The sequence below is a fragment of the Coloeus monedula genome, assembly GCF_965178545.1.
Source record: "Coloeus monedula genome assembly, chromosome: 17".
Lineage (NCBI taxonomy): Eukaryota > Metazoa > Chordata > Aves > Passeriformes > Corvidae > Coloeus > Coloeus monedula.
This window is the reverse complement of record NC_138797.1, coordinates 1,204,336-1,216,396: the sequence shown is the minus strand read 5'-3', so window position 1 is coordinate 1,216,396 and position 12,061 is coordinate 1,204,336. Positions and strand designations below refer to the sequence as shown.

The 12,061-nt window shown below is 51.3% G+C and overlaps 1 protein-coding gene across 1 annotated transcript; it reads right to left on the bottom strand.

Annotated features, from left to right (window-relative positions):
• Nucleotides 1-6,714: 6,714 nt before the first annotated feature.
• SRSF6 (serine and arginine rich splicing factor 6) lies at nucleotides 6,715-11,638 on the bottom strand. The gene is made up of 6 exons (XM_082293061.1): nucleotides 11,374-11,638; nucleotides 10,746-10,894; nucleotides 9,341-9,468; nucleotides 8,965-9,173; nucleotides 8,328-8,417; nucleotides 6,715-8,216 (listed from the first exon to the last, which is right to left on the bottom strand). Exons 1-6 carry the CDS (start codon nucleotides 11,478-11,480, stop codon nucleotides 7,853-7,855), a joined length of 1,047 nt encoding a protein of 348 aa, XP_082149187.1. The 5' UTR covers nucleotides 11,481-11,638; the 3' UTR covers nucleotides 6,715-7,852.
• Between the last annotated feature and the right edge of the window lie 423 nt (nucleotides 11,639-12,061).

Here is a 12,061-nt window from a genome sequence, read left to right as displayed (position 1 = left end):
GGCAACGCCGGGAGCCCCCCGGACCGGCCGGGCATCCCCGGCGGCGGGACCAGGGTTAGACGGGACGGGGGAGCACAGAGCCACGGGGTGCTGCTTCGCTAAGGCACGGGTGTTGTGGATGGGCTGGAGCCCCTCTGCTCTGGAGCCAGGCGGGGAGAGCTGGGGGTGCTCACCTGGAGAGGAGAAGGCTCCAGAGAGACCTCAGAGCCCCTTCCAGCCCTAAAAAGGCTTCAGGAGAGCTGGAGAGGGTCTTTGGACAATGGTCTGGAGGGACAGGACACAGGGAATGGTTTCCCAGTGCCAGAGGGCAGGGCTGGATGGGATATTGGGAGGGAATTGTTCCCTGGGAGGGTGCTGAGGCCCTGGCACAGGGTGCCCAGAGAAGCTGTGGCTGCCCCTGGATCCCTGGAAATGTCCAAGGCCAGCTTGGATGGGGCTTGGAGCAGCCTGGGACAGTGGGAGGTGTCCCTGCCCATGGCAGGGAGTGGAATGAGATGAGCCTTTAAGGTCCCTCCCAGTGCAACCCATTCTAAGATTGTGTAATTAACCAAACACCGCTCTGAGAGGAATCCGAGAACCTCAGTGGGCACGTGTCCTCCACAGCAGCCAAGTGACCCTGGAGACCGCATCAGCTCCCAGGCCTTGTCTGGCATCAGTAACAGGACAGACTTCCCTCCCCAGCACTCCAACCACAGGCCCAAAGAGGGACCAGACAATGTTAATGCAGCATCCCCAAGATCCCTGGGAAGCAAAAGGATCACTCTAACTGGTCCTGTAGTGGAAATGCAGGATGGACACACTGCAGTAGCGCTTCCAAAGGGCTCTGGTCAAACCCAGGGCTGCCTACCTTGAAGTATTCTGTGGCCACACAAGAAGTGTCTTCAGACACTTACACAAGGTCTGGCCCACTTACCTGCAGAGGGTGGGAGTGGAAGGAACCAAGGCTGGAAGTACGAGGGCCAAATGTACAAAAAGCTTCTGAGAAGAGTCCCTGATGTGTTTTGGATGGCTGGGGAGAGGTGCCTGCCTGCTCACCCTGACAGCCAGCTCTGGCTGCTCTGAACCCAGGGCACAGAGTGATCCTGCTCACTTTGGAGATTGTAGGAACAACCTCACAGTTTTAGAACATCTGCAAGTTCCTTGCCACCTTGAGTTTCGTACTCCAAGATTTTTAATACCTTAAAAATATTAAGTCACAGACTCTGATGAAGCAATAGATGTTGCAAATCAGGAGGGAAGTAACAATACATTTCCTTTGCTGCTACTGCCTTCTTCCCCATTTTCAAATAAACCTCCAGTGGCACAGTGTACGAAAAGATTTTTCCCATATCAATCCTTTTATGCTGCAGAGGAAAGGTCAAACAGATTTGAATCGGGAGCAGAGTGAAACTCAGTCGCTGGAAAAGCAACCCAGCATTCCCCTTCTCCCATCAGTTCCCTGTTCCTGGCTGTGCTTGCTGTAAAAACACAATCATGAATTCAGAATGGTGAATTGCTAGGAAACAGCTGCATTGGGAAAAAAGAGGAAACAGCCCTGGCTTCCCAGCAAGGCCTCTGGATGATGTAACATCAGATCATTTCCCTCTCTGTGCCTCAACTTCCATTTCTGTGACCTCTGTTGGAAAGGATCTGAACTTACACCTCGGGGGCTGGAGAGCTGTCCTGGGGAAGGGGCTTGGGGGGTTTGGGCTGAGGGCAAGTGGAACAGGAGCCAGCAGTGCCCTGGCAGCCCCAAGGGGGACATTGGGGGGTGACTGTCCTGCTCTGCTCTGCACTGGGGCAGCCTCACCTCGAGTCCTGGGGACAGTTTGGGCCCCTCAGCACACAAAGGACATCTGAGGGCTGGAGTGTGTCCAGAGCAGGGCACCAGGATGGTGAAAGGTTCCGAGGGCAGGACTTGGGAGGAGCGGCTGAGGCCACTTGGCCTGTTCAGCTGGGAGGAGAGAAGGCTGAGGGGTGACCCCATCACTGTCTGCACCTTCCTCCTGGGGGGCAGGTGCTGATCTCCCCCTTCTGGGACCAGCGACGGGACCCGAGGAGATGGAACAAAGCTGCCTCAGGGGAAGTTCAGGTGGGACATTAGGAAAAGGTTCCTCACCCAGAGGCTGCTCAGTGCCTGGAAGAGGGAAGCAGTCACAGCACCAAGTTCAGGGAGTGTCTGGACAAGACTCAGTCCCTATGGTTTAATTTTAGGTGGTCCTGCCAGGGTTTTGGACTTGATGATCCCTATGGATCCCTTCCAGCTTGAGCTATTCTGTGATTCTATGAACTTTTATTTACTTAAACTTAGCTCTTTGTAATGCTTTTACGATTTAATGTATTCTGACATGGATTATTCAACTCTGCTGTGTCATTAGTCCCACGAGACCCAATGTGTGCAGGGCTGTGCTGTTCTGGGACTCGTTTGGCTGGGATTCATCCCCACAACATCCTGCTATTCACAGGACGGCAGCATCCGCACGTGGTAGTGCCTGTCACTCCTGTCCTCACCCACAGCCACGTCCCAAAAGCCTGACAGAGACCTCATAAAACGTGAAGCAACAGGAAGCTGCTGCCATCCGTAGCTTTTGTTCCCACTGGGAAGGTCACTGCAGTGCTGTGTATCAGTTTCACGCTTTCTAGGGGGATGTTGTGTGTGGAGAACTGCAAAAAATTCTGGTCTGGGCTGCCACACGTACACAGGTGACACCTGAATGACAGCAAGTGGCGGATTACACTTTCAGTGTCACAGAGCAACTGGTTTTAATTGTCAGCAAACAGACCCAGACAAGGTAATTGGAGAGGCTCTTTCAGAAATACTTTGTGTCTCCCATTACTGTCAGCACTTAGTCCATGCTTGTACCAGAGCTGAGCAGAACAGGAGCTGCTGTGGCACCCCCAGGTGAACTGTGCAGCATCCCTGTCCCCAAGATCACAAGAGACTGGGCTGTGCTATTTTCCTCTCGTGCTGATGCTGAGCACAAGGAGCACAAGAGCTGTGCAGGGGAAAGCATTTTGCACTTTACCCCATTCTGAGGGGAACATTGCTGTGCTCCCAGCAGCTCACCCGAGTGCAGTTGTGCACTGGTCACACCAGGCCCACGAGCTGTGATCCAGTTACCACCTGCTGGCTTAACAGCACTAACTTCTTACTTCCATTTACAGAAGAATCCTGTTCCAGGAGCTGCACACACCAGTAATAAATCTACACCCCCCACACTCCATCCACATGCCAGCACAGGCTGCCACATCTAACCCTGCAGCTTTCCCTCCGCTGTTTTTGGTATTTTGGACTGAAATCACTGTACTCAGTTCTTACCCAAAGGAAAAACACTGGAGCAAGACTTAAGCTTCTGCTTCTGAAATGAATAAAGAGTATTTAAGATACTCTAAATTAGACAAGCCTGCAAAAGCCACTTTCTGTGAACAAGAGGATGTTGCCCTTGAGTCAGGGAATCACCCAGAATCATGCCCAAAACTTGAGTCCTAGTACAAGCTGGTGTGAACTACACCCTGAGTCATGCATTAGCTGCAGACATCTCCCTGTGGTCAGCAATTTTTCAGTGGTGTGGATCAGACCAGCTGCTGTGCCATTCCTTCTCCCACAGCAACACACCTGTGTGCTTCCAACCCAGCCTGGTTATGACAGATGTTGCTAAAAGGGTGGAAGTTTATGAGCCACTTCAGAGCAGTTTGTTTATTGCAAATTTTTACTGGATTATAAAACAGCTGAAACTTCCCCTCTGACACCTACACACACATTTAGCAAACTAATGATGTGTGAGAGCTGTGAGAGTTGAGCCCATATTCTGCTATTTCATCCTTTTCACCTAACCACAAGAAAAAGGGGGGGAGGAAAGGGCTGCTGACTGTGTAAAAGTGACCCTTATGATCCCAAGACACATAGGTAAAATTCCCTAACTGCAGCCACTACACAGAGCATTATTTGTTTTAGTTGTGCTTCTCACCTTTTAAAGTAACCTGTTCCTGTTTGCTTTAAACAGCCTTGACAAAGCCAGGACACGGCAAAGAGCTGCTGAGGGTGTTGCAGGAACTTTACCACCAACCACATCCAAATGCTCACATCTTTGAAACGATCCCAGGGTTTGCATCACCTCCCAAGGGCATTTCCAGCACCTCAGCTATTTGTAGGGGTTTCCAGGCTCCTCAGCCAAGTTCCTGCTTTCAGAGCTTTTGCTCTTTGATGTATAAAATTGCTCTGTGGATGTTAGTGCCAACCTAACTAGACTTCAGTAGGAATTGGAAATAGTTCAAGTTAGTCCACGTGTGAAGAAGAAATCCAATAATTGTTTCAAATGCCCCTCCCCATTGCTCATCTAAAGGTGGTTACAGTCAGGATTAGGACAGAGTCATCCTCCAATTGTAAAGTCTGAAACCATGGAATTTAGAGGTAGAAATGTTATAGTAGGGAAAAGGAGTGTCACTTACTCGGGCCCCTTAGCTCTGCTCCAAGCAGTGATATTTGCAAGGTGAGAGACTTCTTTTAGTGTGAATCAGACACAGAAGTTGTGCCCTTCCTTACAGCAACGCAACTCTTCCTGATGTAGAATCAAATAAGAAGTGAGTCAAATAGAGGTTGTGGCTGCCCCTGGATCCCTGGAAGTGTCCAAGGCCAGGTTGGACAGGGCTTGGAGCAACCTGCTCTGGTGGAAGGTGTCCCTGCCCATGGCAGGGGGTGGCACTGGAAGAGCTTTAAGGTCCTGCCAACCCAAACCAGTCTGTGATTCTATGATTTAAGGATGAAACTTGCATGTATGTCAAAACCTGAAATACATGGAGGGATGCCTTTTTCAAGTACAGTCCCGGATTCTAAGTTTCACTTTTAATGGTAGCGTTGATTTCTCCTTCACAATTTGCTGCAGGACACTTAGATTTTGTCAATCCTGCAGCCCACACTTGATGAGAAGGCAGGTTTCTCTTTTGTCTTTTTAAAGACAAATTTATATTGATTATACCAAAGGCAAAAAAAAAAAAAAAAAAAGAACGGTCAGATAGCCCCAATTCTGAAGCACATCCCCAAAAAGTTCCTTCCAGGGTCAGGTTAAAAACTGAGTTATGACAATGCCAGGTGGTTTTGCCATCAAACTATTGCTGCTACTGCAGGCAAAGCAAAGCACAGGCAGCCAGCATGCAGGTCCTGGAGCCTTTTACTCTCGTATGGAGATTTATCCCAACCCTTTTTATCACACCCAGAAGAGATCTCAGGAATAATCACAACTTGTGATCACCAACACACACCAGCCTCAGAGTGTTCCACTCCCACAAAAAGTGCTGCTGACAGAGCTGGGACACTGAGGGTGTTTGGGTTTTGCTGGTTCCTTACAGCATTATCACAAACTGTGCACTTCACTGCCTGGCTCAGGCTCTGGCACTACCAAAATCCTCCTGTTTTTCCAAAGGAAACCCATCCAGAAGGATGAGTCATGCCAAGGAATCCCTGCTTCATTTGCACAGTGAAGGGCAGCAGCCAAAGGAGACCGGACACGGCAACATGGCTCCAGTAACACAGAAAGAAATCTTGGTATTGGAAGGAGTTTCAGGTAAATTGGTTCAATGCAATCTGGCCCCTCCCTGTAATTCATGAATAAAGAGCACTCAAAACACAACCAGTCACAGCCATCTCGTTTCAGAAAGCTGGGTGTAGCTGGTTGAGAGCCATCACTCTGCAGTGCTGACCAAGGCTGGATGCCCACGGCCTCAGAGTGGCTGAGACATCCTCGGGCTGGCACTGGGGTCAGTTTTAGAAAGATGGGATTTTATCTACAAAGAACGATCAACATCTTGTTATCACACAGACACATACGGGAAATATGCACATGTACCTCTTAACCTGCTGAGCTCCAAGCTCAATCCTTGAGGACTGTGATGTGAATTTTACCAGAGTTCTTCATGAAGTTGTTTTATGAAGAGGAGCAGTTTTCTCTGAAGCCTGACCTATCCATGACCAGAAGTATAATCAAGACAGCTTAAGTAACTCAAGTGTACCTTAGGCTGTAAACCTGAACTGTTCTTGCCCAGTCTGAATTCTGTAGGAAGCCCCCAGTACCCTCCTCCCATCTGGGGTCCTGCAGCAATCAACACTGCAACACCATTTTTCTTCTCATTTTGCTAAAATACACCACCCTCAGCAAACAGCTCCAATTTAACCCAAAAACTCCTTATCACAAATTACCACCATGGTCGGGTGCAGATAACACTGCAGCACCCAGGCTGATAACCTGATCCTATGGCAACACCAGGCATGGAACCACTCCAGGTTCCAGGAATGTGAGCTCAGAACTGAGCACGAGGATCCCCTCTGCCACCAGCATGGACACTCACCTGCAGCAGGCAAAGTGCAGCTTTCTAGAGATCATCAGGAAATGGTTAGAAACTGAATTTCAAGAGAACTGTTTATAGCATAAAGAAATTCCAGGAAAGACAGGTTGGCATCAATTAACACTTCACATGTGCCCCGTGCTGACCCAATTCCTCTGGGCAGGTGTGTAACTTGGGACCAGAGGTGCAGCTGTCACACCCAGCCACACCTGCAGAAAGGACAAAACTGGGACACAAAGAGCTTGTACTGGTCTCAAGCACACCACCAAGAGCCTTTCAAGACCTACCAAGTCTCTCCCTAAACCAAAGTAGTTTCTCCAAAAAATCAAAGTAAGTTGTGATTTCCCCAGCACAAGGCAGAGCAAGAATCCCATTTCACTGCAATGAACACAAGAGTTTGAGTCACCAATTTAATTTTATACAAGTCAAACTACACGTTGTATAAAGAGTACAAGGCAGTTCTAATGTTTGCTACTGCATGTTACAAAAATCAATTTAACTATAAAGGGGAATTTTTGGGACGAGTCCTATTCCACAATTTAAAGTGAATTGGCAACTGTGGTTTAGCAAAGCCTTTGTTAAAACTAGAACTCTAGCTCCAAGAGATTACATTTCCAATAAAGTTCGGACCTACACACAAGAGGATTATAGTTCTCCTAGTCTGAAGCAAAACGTTAACATAAGTGAGTCAAAGGGGAGGGAAGACAGATTTCTTTACCTGGGTTTAATATCCAATGGGGATTCAGAGGCTGACAAACCAAACAGACTAGTGACTTGGACCATGGCCAAGAGACACCTTCATGTCTGACAACAGTGACACTTGAGATTCAAGCAAAAAACGTCAGAAAGCTTTTATTCTTTCAAGTCTGGAACGAAGGGGTTTTCAGCAATACTGTAGGATACAGGTTCCAGAGTACCTTTGTTACCTTTAATACAGTCTCAATATGGGGGGAATGTTCTTTTGGCAAGTTAAGGTACAAGGTTAAGTCCTCCAACTTGAGTTTATTGCTGGTCTAAAACCTTCCTAGTACTGTTACTGGTTTATACACTTTGCAGCCTGCTTCCAGAATTAACATAAACTGTGTGACCTGCTCAGCAAGGCAATCCTGCCTTTGGCAGCAAGCTGAAACCTATGAAGCTAATGACACCCATAGTTCTAATGCCATGAAAAAAATAAGAAAAAAGGATACTTTCAAAAAGCCCATATTTAAGCCTGTTTATATTCAGTTTATTTTTAATATAAAAACCACTTTGCATTTAAGAGTAGTTAAGTTACTCCTGCAGAAATGCTATAAAATCAAACTTTCAGCTGAATTTCTACAAAAGGGGGACTTTTCCTGCTTTGTACCACCATTCCACCTGGTATTGTCAAATTTGGGATACAAATTAAACCTTTATGCCGTATGACTTAGTTCTTAGGCCATTCACTCCTGCAAGAGAAAAAACCAACTTCTGAAGTACTAACATAACACTAATGGCCTGACAAGTAGGAAAATGTTCCGTGAGTGTGCAAGGTGAGAGGAGAGTTCTAGTCCTAATCTCTCGAACTGGATCTTGATCGCGAGCGGGACTTTGAGCGAGACCTGGAGCGGGACCTGGACGCGGCTCTTTTGGGTGGTGACTCAGAGCGAGCCTTGGCAGATGGCTGCTGCTGTGGAGAGTTGGAGCGAGACCTGCTCCTGGACCTGGACTTAGACTTAGCATCCCCTTTACCATTTTCTTTGGGAGATCGAGACCTGGACCTGGATCTGGACCGGGACTTCTCCGACTTCTCCTTGGATCTGCTGTGTGAGCGTGAACCCCTGTCAGACTTGGGTTTCGATTTGCTCTTTGATCTGGACTTCCTGCTTTTGGATCTGGAACGGGAGCGGTCTTTGCTTCGTGACCTGGATTTAGATCTTGCAAAGAGAGAGAGTTTATTCTGCATGGCCTGCACTGCACTTCCAGCAGCTGTAAACATGTCAGTGATGGAGCTCCTGCACTGGCAGCGTTAACTCTGCGGCACTTACCGGGAACGGCTTTTGGAGACACTACGGGATCTGCTGCGGCTGCTCCGACTTCTCCGACTTCTGCTTCTAGACCGTCTCCTGGATCGTGACCTGCAAGACATTTAAAATGTCATTCCCTTTCTCTTTGCCTGGTGGCCCCTTCGTCATCAAGTACAGGATGGAAGGGATCTCAAAGATCACCTTGTTCCACCCCCTGCCATGGGCTGGACACCTTCCACGAGCCCAGGTTGCCCTGTCCAACCTGGCCCTGGACACTTCCAGGGATGGGGCAGCCACATCTGCTCTGGGAAATCCATCCTCACAGACAAGAATCTTCCTGAATGCATCTAATACATTGTGCTATCCAGTAGCATAATCTAACAGAGAACAGCTGCTATAGAACTTCTCAAGAGCAAGCAAGGGTAGTCCCACCAGGGTAGGTTCAACATACTGTCAGTGAATCACATCCGAGGTTTTAAATGTGAAAAACTGCTCAAACCTGGCTTTGCTGTATAATGTAACATATTCCCTTCTACACTCTGAGGCCTCCTCCTATTCCTAAACCATCAGCTGAAGGTAACTGCTGCAGGTAGGGTACCCATCCCCATGCTGAGTGTAACCATTTTTGCTGCAGTGACCGGCGTGTCCCTCGAGTTACCTGGACCTGCTGCCAGAGTAGGATCGCCTGTGGCTGGAGCGTGGCTTGTCCTCCACCAGCCTGATCTTCCTGCCATTTATCTCTGTGCCATCCAGCTTGTCCAGGGCACGCTTCATGTCCGAGTACGACCGGAACTCGATCACTCCTTCATTTGTACGTTCTTTGTGGGCATCGGCATAGGTCACCTCCCCAGCCTGCCTCATGAAATCCTGCGGGGAGCACAGGGCAGTCACAGAACGCGGGGCTCTGCAAGCAGCACTCAACGCGCACAAACACTTTTTAATTATTCTACTGCATCAAAATCAACACTGCTATTAAAGGAAGCTATTGCTTCCTGATATTCACAACAGACTTCACACAGAACGTCAATACCTACTTTCAAATCCTGCCAACTACAGCGACTGGAAAGGTTCTCAACAATCAGCCTGAACTCTGTACGAACGGGCGGTCCGTATTTATCTCGTCCCGATTGTCTCCGACTGCTATATCCGCCACCACCCCCACCTTGATTGTACAAAGAAACAAAGTTAGGTCGTCTCCTAGCATGAAGGAAGCTCAATGTTCTGAAAAAGTTAGTTTAACAGTCATATTTACTGGAGTAGGACTTTTATTTTGCTAAGCCTCCAATAAACTTTGCAATTTTGCCATGATCTATATTAATGGCAAATCAAACAGACTAACATCCTACAAGTCTGTGCTCCTAAGATCTGTTAGAGAGTGACTGCTCCTTATTAGATTCACCTTGCTAAGTTTTATTTTACAGAACATTGTAAAATATAAAACTTAACTGATTACATGCATTTCTACATTTTACAAAAACGTTTACTAGTTACACTAAGTACTTACATCACAGTATGAGGTTTTTGGTGGTGGTTTGGCCACAAAACACGCAAGGTAACAGTCACCTAGTTCAGTTTAACCAGTTTTGTCTAACCCTTGGAATCCTCACCATCACCCTGCGTCTAATGGCAAAAGGCTGCTGTCGTCATGGCTTCCGGTAAGGTCAGCCAAAGGGTCATAGGGCAAGGGTCACACAATGTATGGAAAAGCCATGGCCAGGAAAGGCAGTCATCTTAGCCTCAGTGGACACAGCCTCAGCCCCACTGGTCACTTTTAAATTGAAACATCAAGGACTTGTTAAAAAGTTTGAATTGAACATGCAACAATTTTAAAACAACATACATTTGATTTTTTTTAAAAAGACAGAAACCCACCCCTCCCAACACCACGCTTCCAGACACAACCGAAAAATCGACCTTAGTACTTTTAATTACAGTACTAGGCCGTTCAAGCTCTACACAGCTCAGCTCAAGAAGCTACACGAGCGAGCTGAGCACGGAAATATTTACAACATCCCCCCCTTTAGCACAACAGATTCCTGCTCCAAAACCTCCCCCCGCCCCTCCCATATATCCAACTGAATCAATCACATCAAAGTTCACAGCTGAGCGATTCTCCCCCAGTTACACAACGATATTTAAACACTAACGTTACTGATGCAACATCGCTGTCACATCTAAACGCTCCCAGGAATACTGGAGCCGTTAATTAGCAGAACAAACCCTTTCTAGAAGGCCAAGATTTGGCAGCCAGAACCGCTCCGGGATACCCGAGAGCGTCGCTGGTGCCGGGGAAAACGCTGCAGCCCCAGCGGTGCACCGGGTACCCCCCGCTAGCGACACCCCCCAGCCCCGGGGCTCGGTGCCAGCCGAGCCCTGCCCGCCCCCGGCCCTGCCCGCCGCCGCCCCGAGCCCCGCGGGGAGGGACGGGCCCGGACTCACTGCGGCTGCTGTAGCTGTAGCCGTCCCTGTCGCGGCGGGGGCCGCGGGCGTGCTCCACGATAACCCGCTCCCCGCACAGGTCCTTCCCGTTCAGCTCGTACACGGCATCGTCGGCGTCGCGGGAGTCCTCGAACTCCACGAAGCCGTAGCTGAGCAGAGGAGAAAGGCCCGGTCAGGCGGCGGTGGGGGCACAATGTCGCGGCCCCGGGCCCATGGCGCGGCTCCGGGCCCATGTCACGGCTCCGGGCCCACGTCGCGGCTCCGGGCCCATGTCGCGGCCCCCGGGCCCATGTCGCGGCTCCGGGCCCATGGCGCGGCCCCGGGCCCACGTCGCGGCCCCGGGCCCACGTCGCGGCCCCGGGCCCATGGCGCGGCTCCGGGCCCATGGCGCGGCTCCGGGCCCACGTCGCGGCCCCGGGCCCACGGCGCGGCTCCGGGCCCATGTCACGGCTCCGGGCCCATGTCACGGCTCCGGGCCCATGGCGCGGCCCCGGGACGCTGCCGCGGCCCCCCCGCTCCGCTCCCCCCCCGGCCGCCATCTTGCGCCGGCGCCACGCGGCAGCGGCCGCGACATGGACGGGCCCGGCCCGGGGCCCTGAGGAGGGGCGGACGGACGAACGGCGCTCACCCGTTTTTGAGATCGACCTCGAGCAGGCGGCCGTAGCCGCTGAAGAAGCGCTGGATGTCCTTCTCCCGGACGTGGTAGCTCAGGCGGCCGATATAGACGCGCGGCATGTCCGCGGCGGGGGGGGAAGGAGGGGAAGGAGAGGAAAGGAGAGGAGGAGGAAGAGGAAGGGGAAGGAAAAGAAAGAGAAAGAGAGAGAGAAGGAGCGAGAGCGCTGGCGGCGCGAGGGGCGGAGGCGCTGCGGGCCCGCTCCGCACGGCCGGGCCTGGCGCACCACAATGGCGCCCGCCGCCCGCCGCCGCTTTTATACCGGGAGGCGGGGCCCACGCCAACGTCACCGCGCCGCCGCGCGCTCGGGGAGCCGGTGGTTGAGCGCTGCGCGCGTGCGCACGCGGGGGCGCGGGCGGGGCCCGGCGGGCGCGAGGGAGCTGCGCGCGGTTCTGCGCATGCGCCGCCTCTGCGCGGCCTCGCATGGGTCCAGTGCCAGAGTGCCCGGGGTCAGTCCCGCAGAGCCCCTTGGTCAGTCCCGCAGAGCCCCCCGGGGTCAGTCCCACAGAGCCCCTGGGTCAGTCCCGCAGAGCCCCTGGGTCAGTCCCGCAGAGCCCCCCGGGGTCAGTCCCGCAGAGCCCTCAGGGTCAGTCCCTCAGAGCCCTCAGGGTCAGTCCCTCAGAGCCCTCGGGGTAAGTCCCGC

Coding starts and splice junctions, on each gene's coding strand:
- SRSF6 (XM_082293061.1), bottom strand. CDS start 11,480: ATGCCGCGCGTCTATATCGGCCGCCTGAGCTACCACGTCCGGGAGAAG. Junction 9,174..9,340: donor GTAGTTGGCAGGATTTGAAA/GTAGGTATTGAC, acceptor TGCTCCCCGCAG/GATTTCATGAGGCAGGCTGG. Junction 8,418..8,964: donor TACTCTGGCAGCAGGTCCAG/GTAACTCGAGGG, acceptor AATGTCTTGCAG/GTCACGATCCAGGAGACGGT.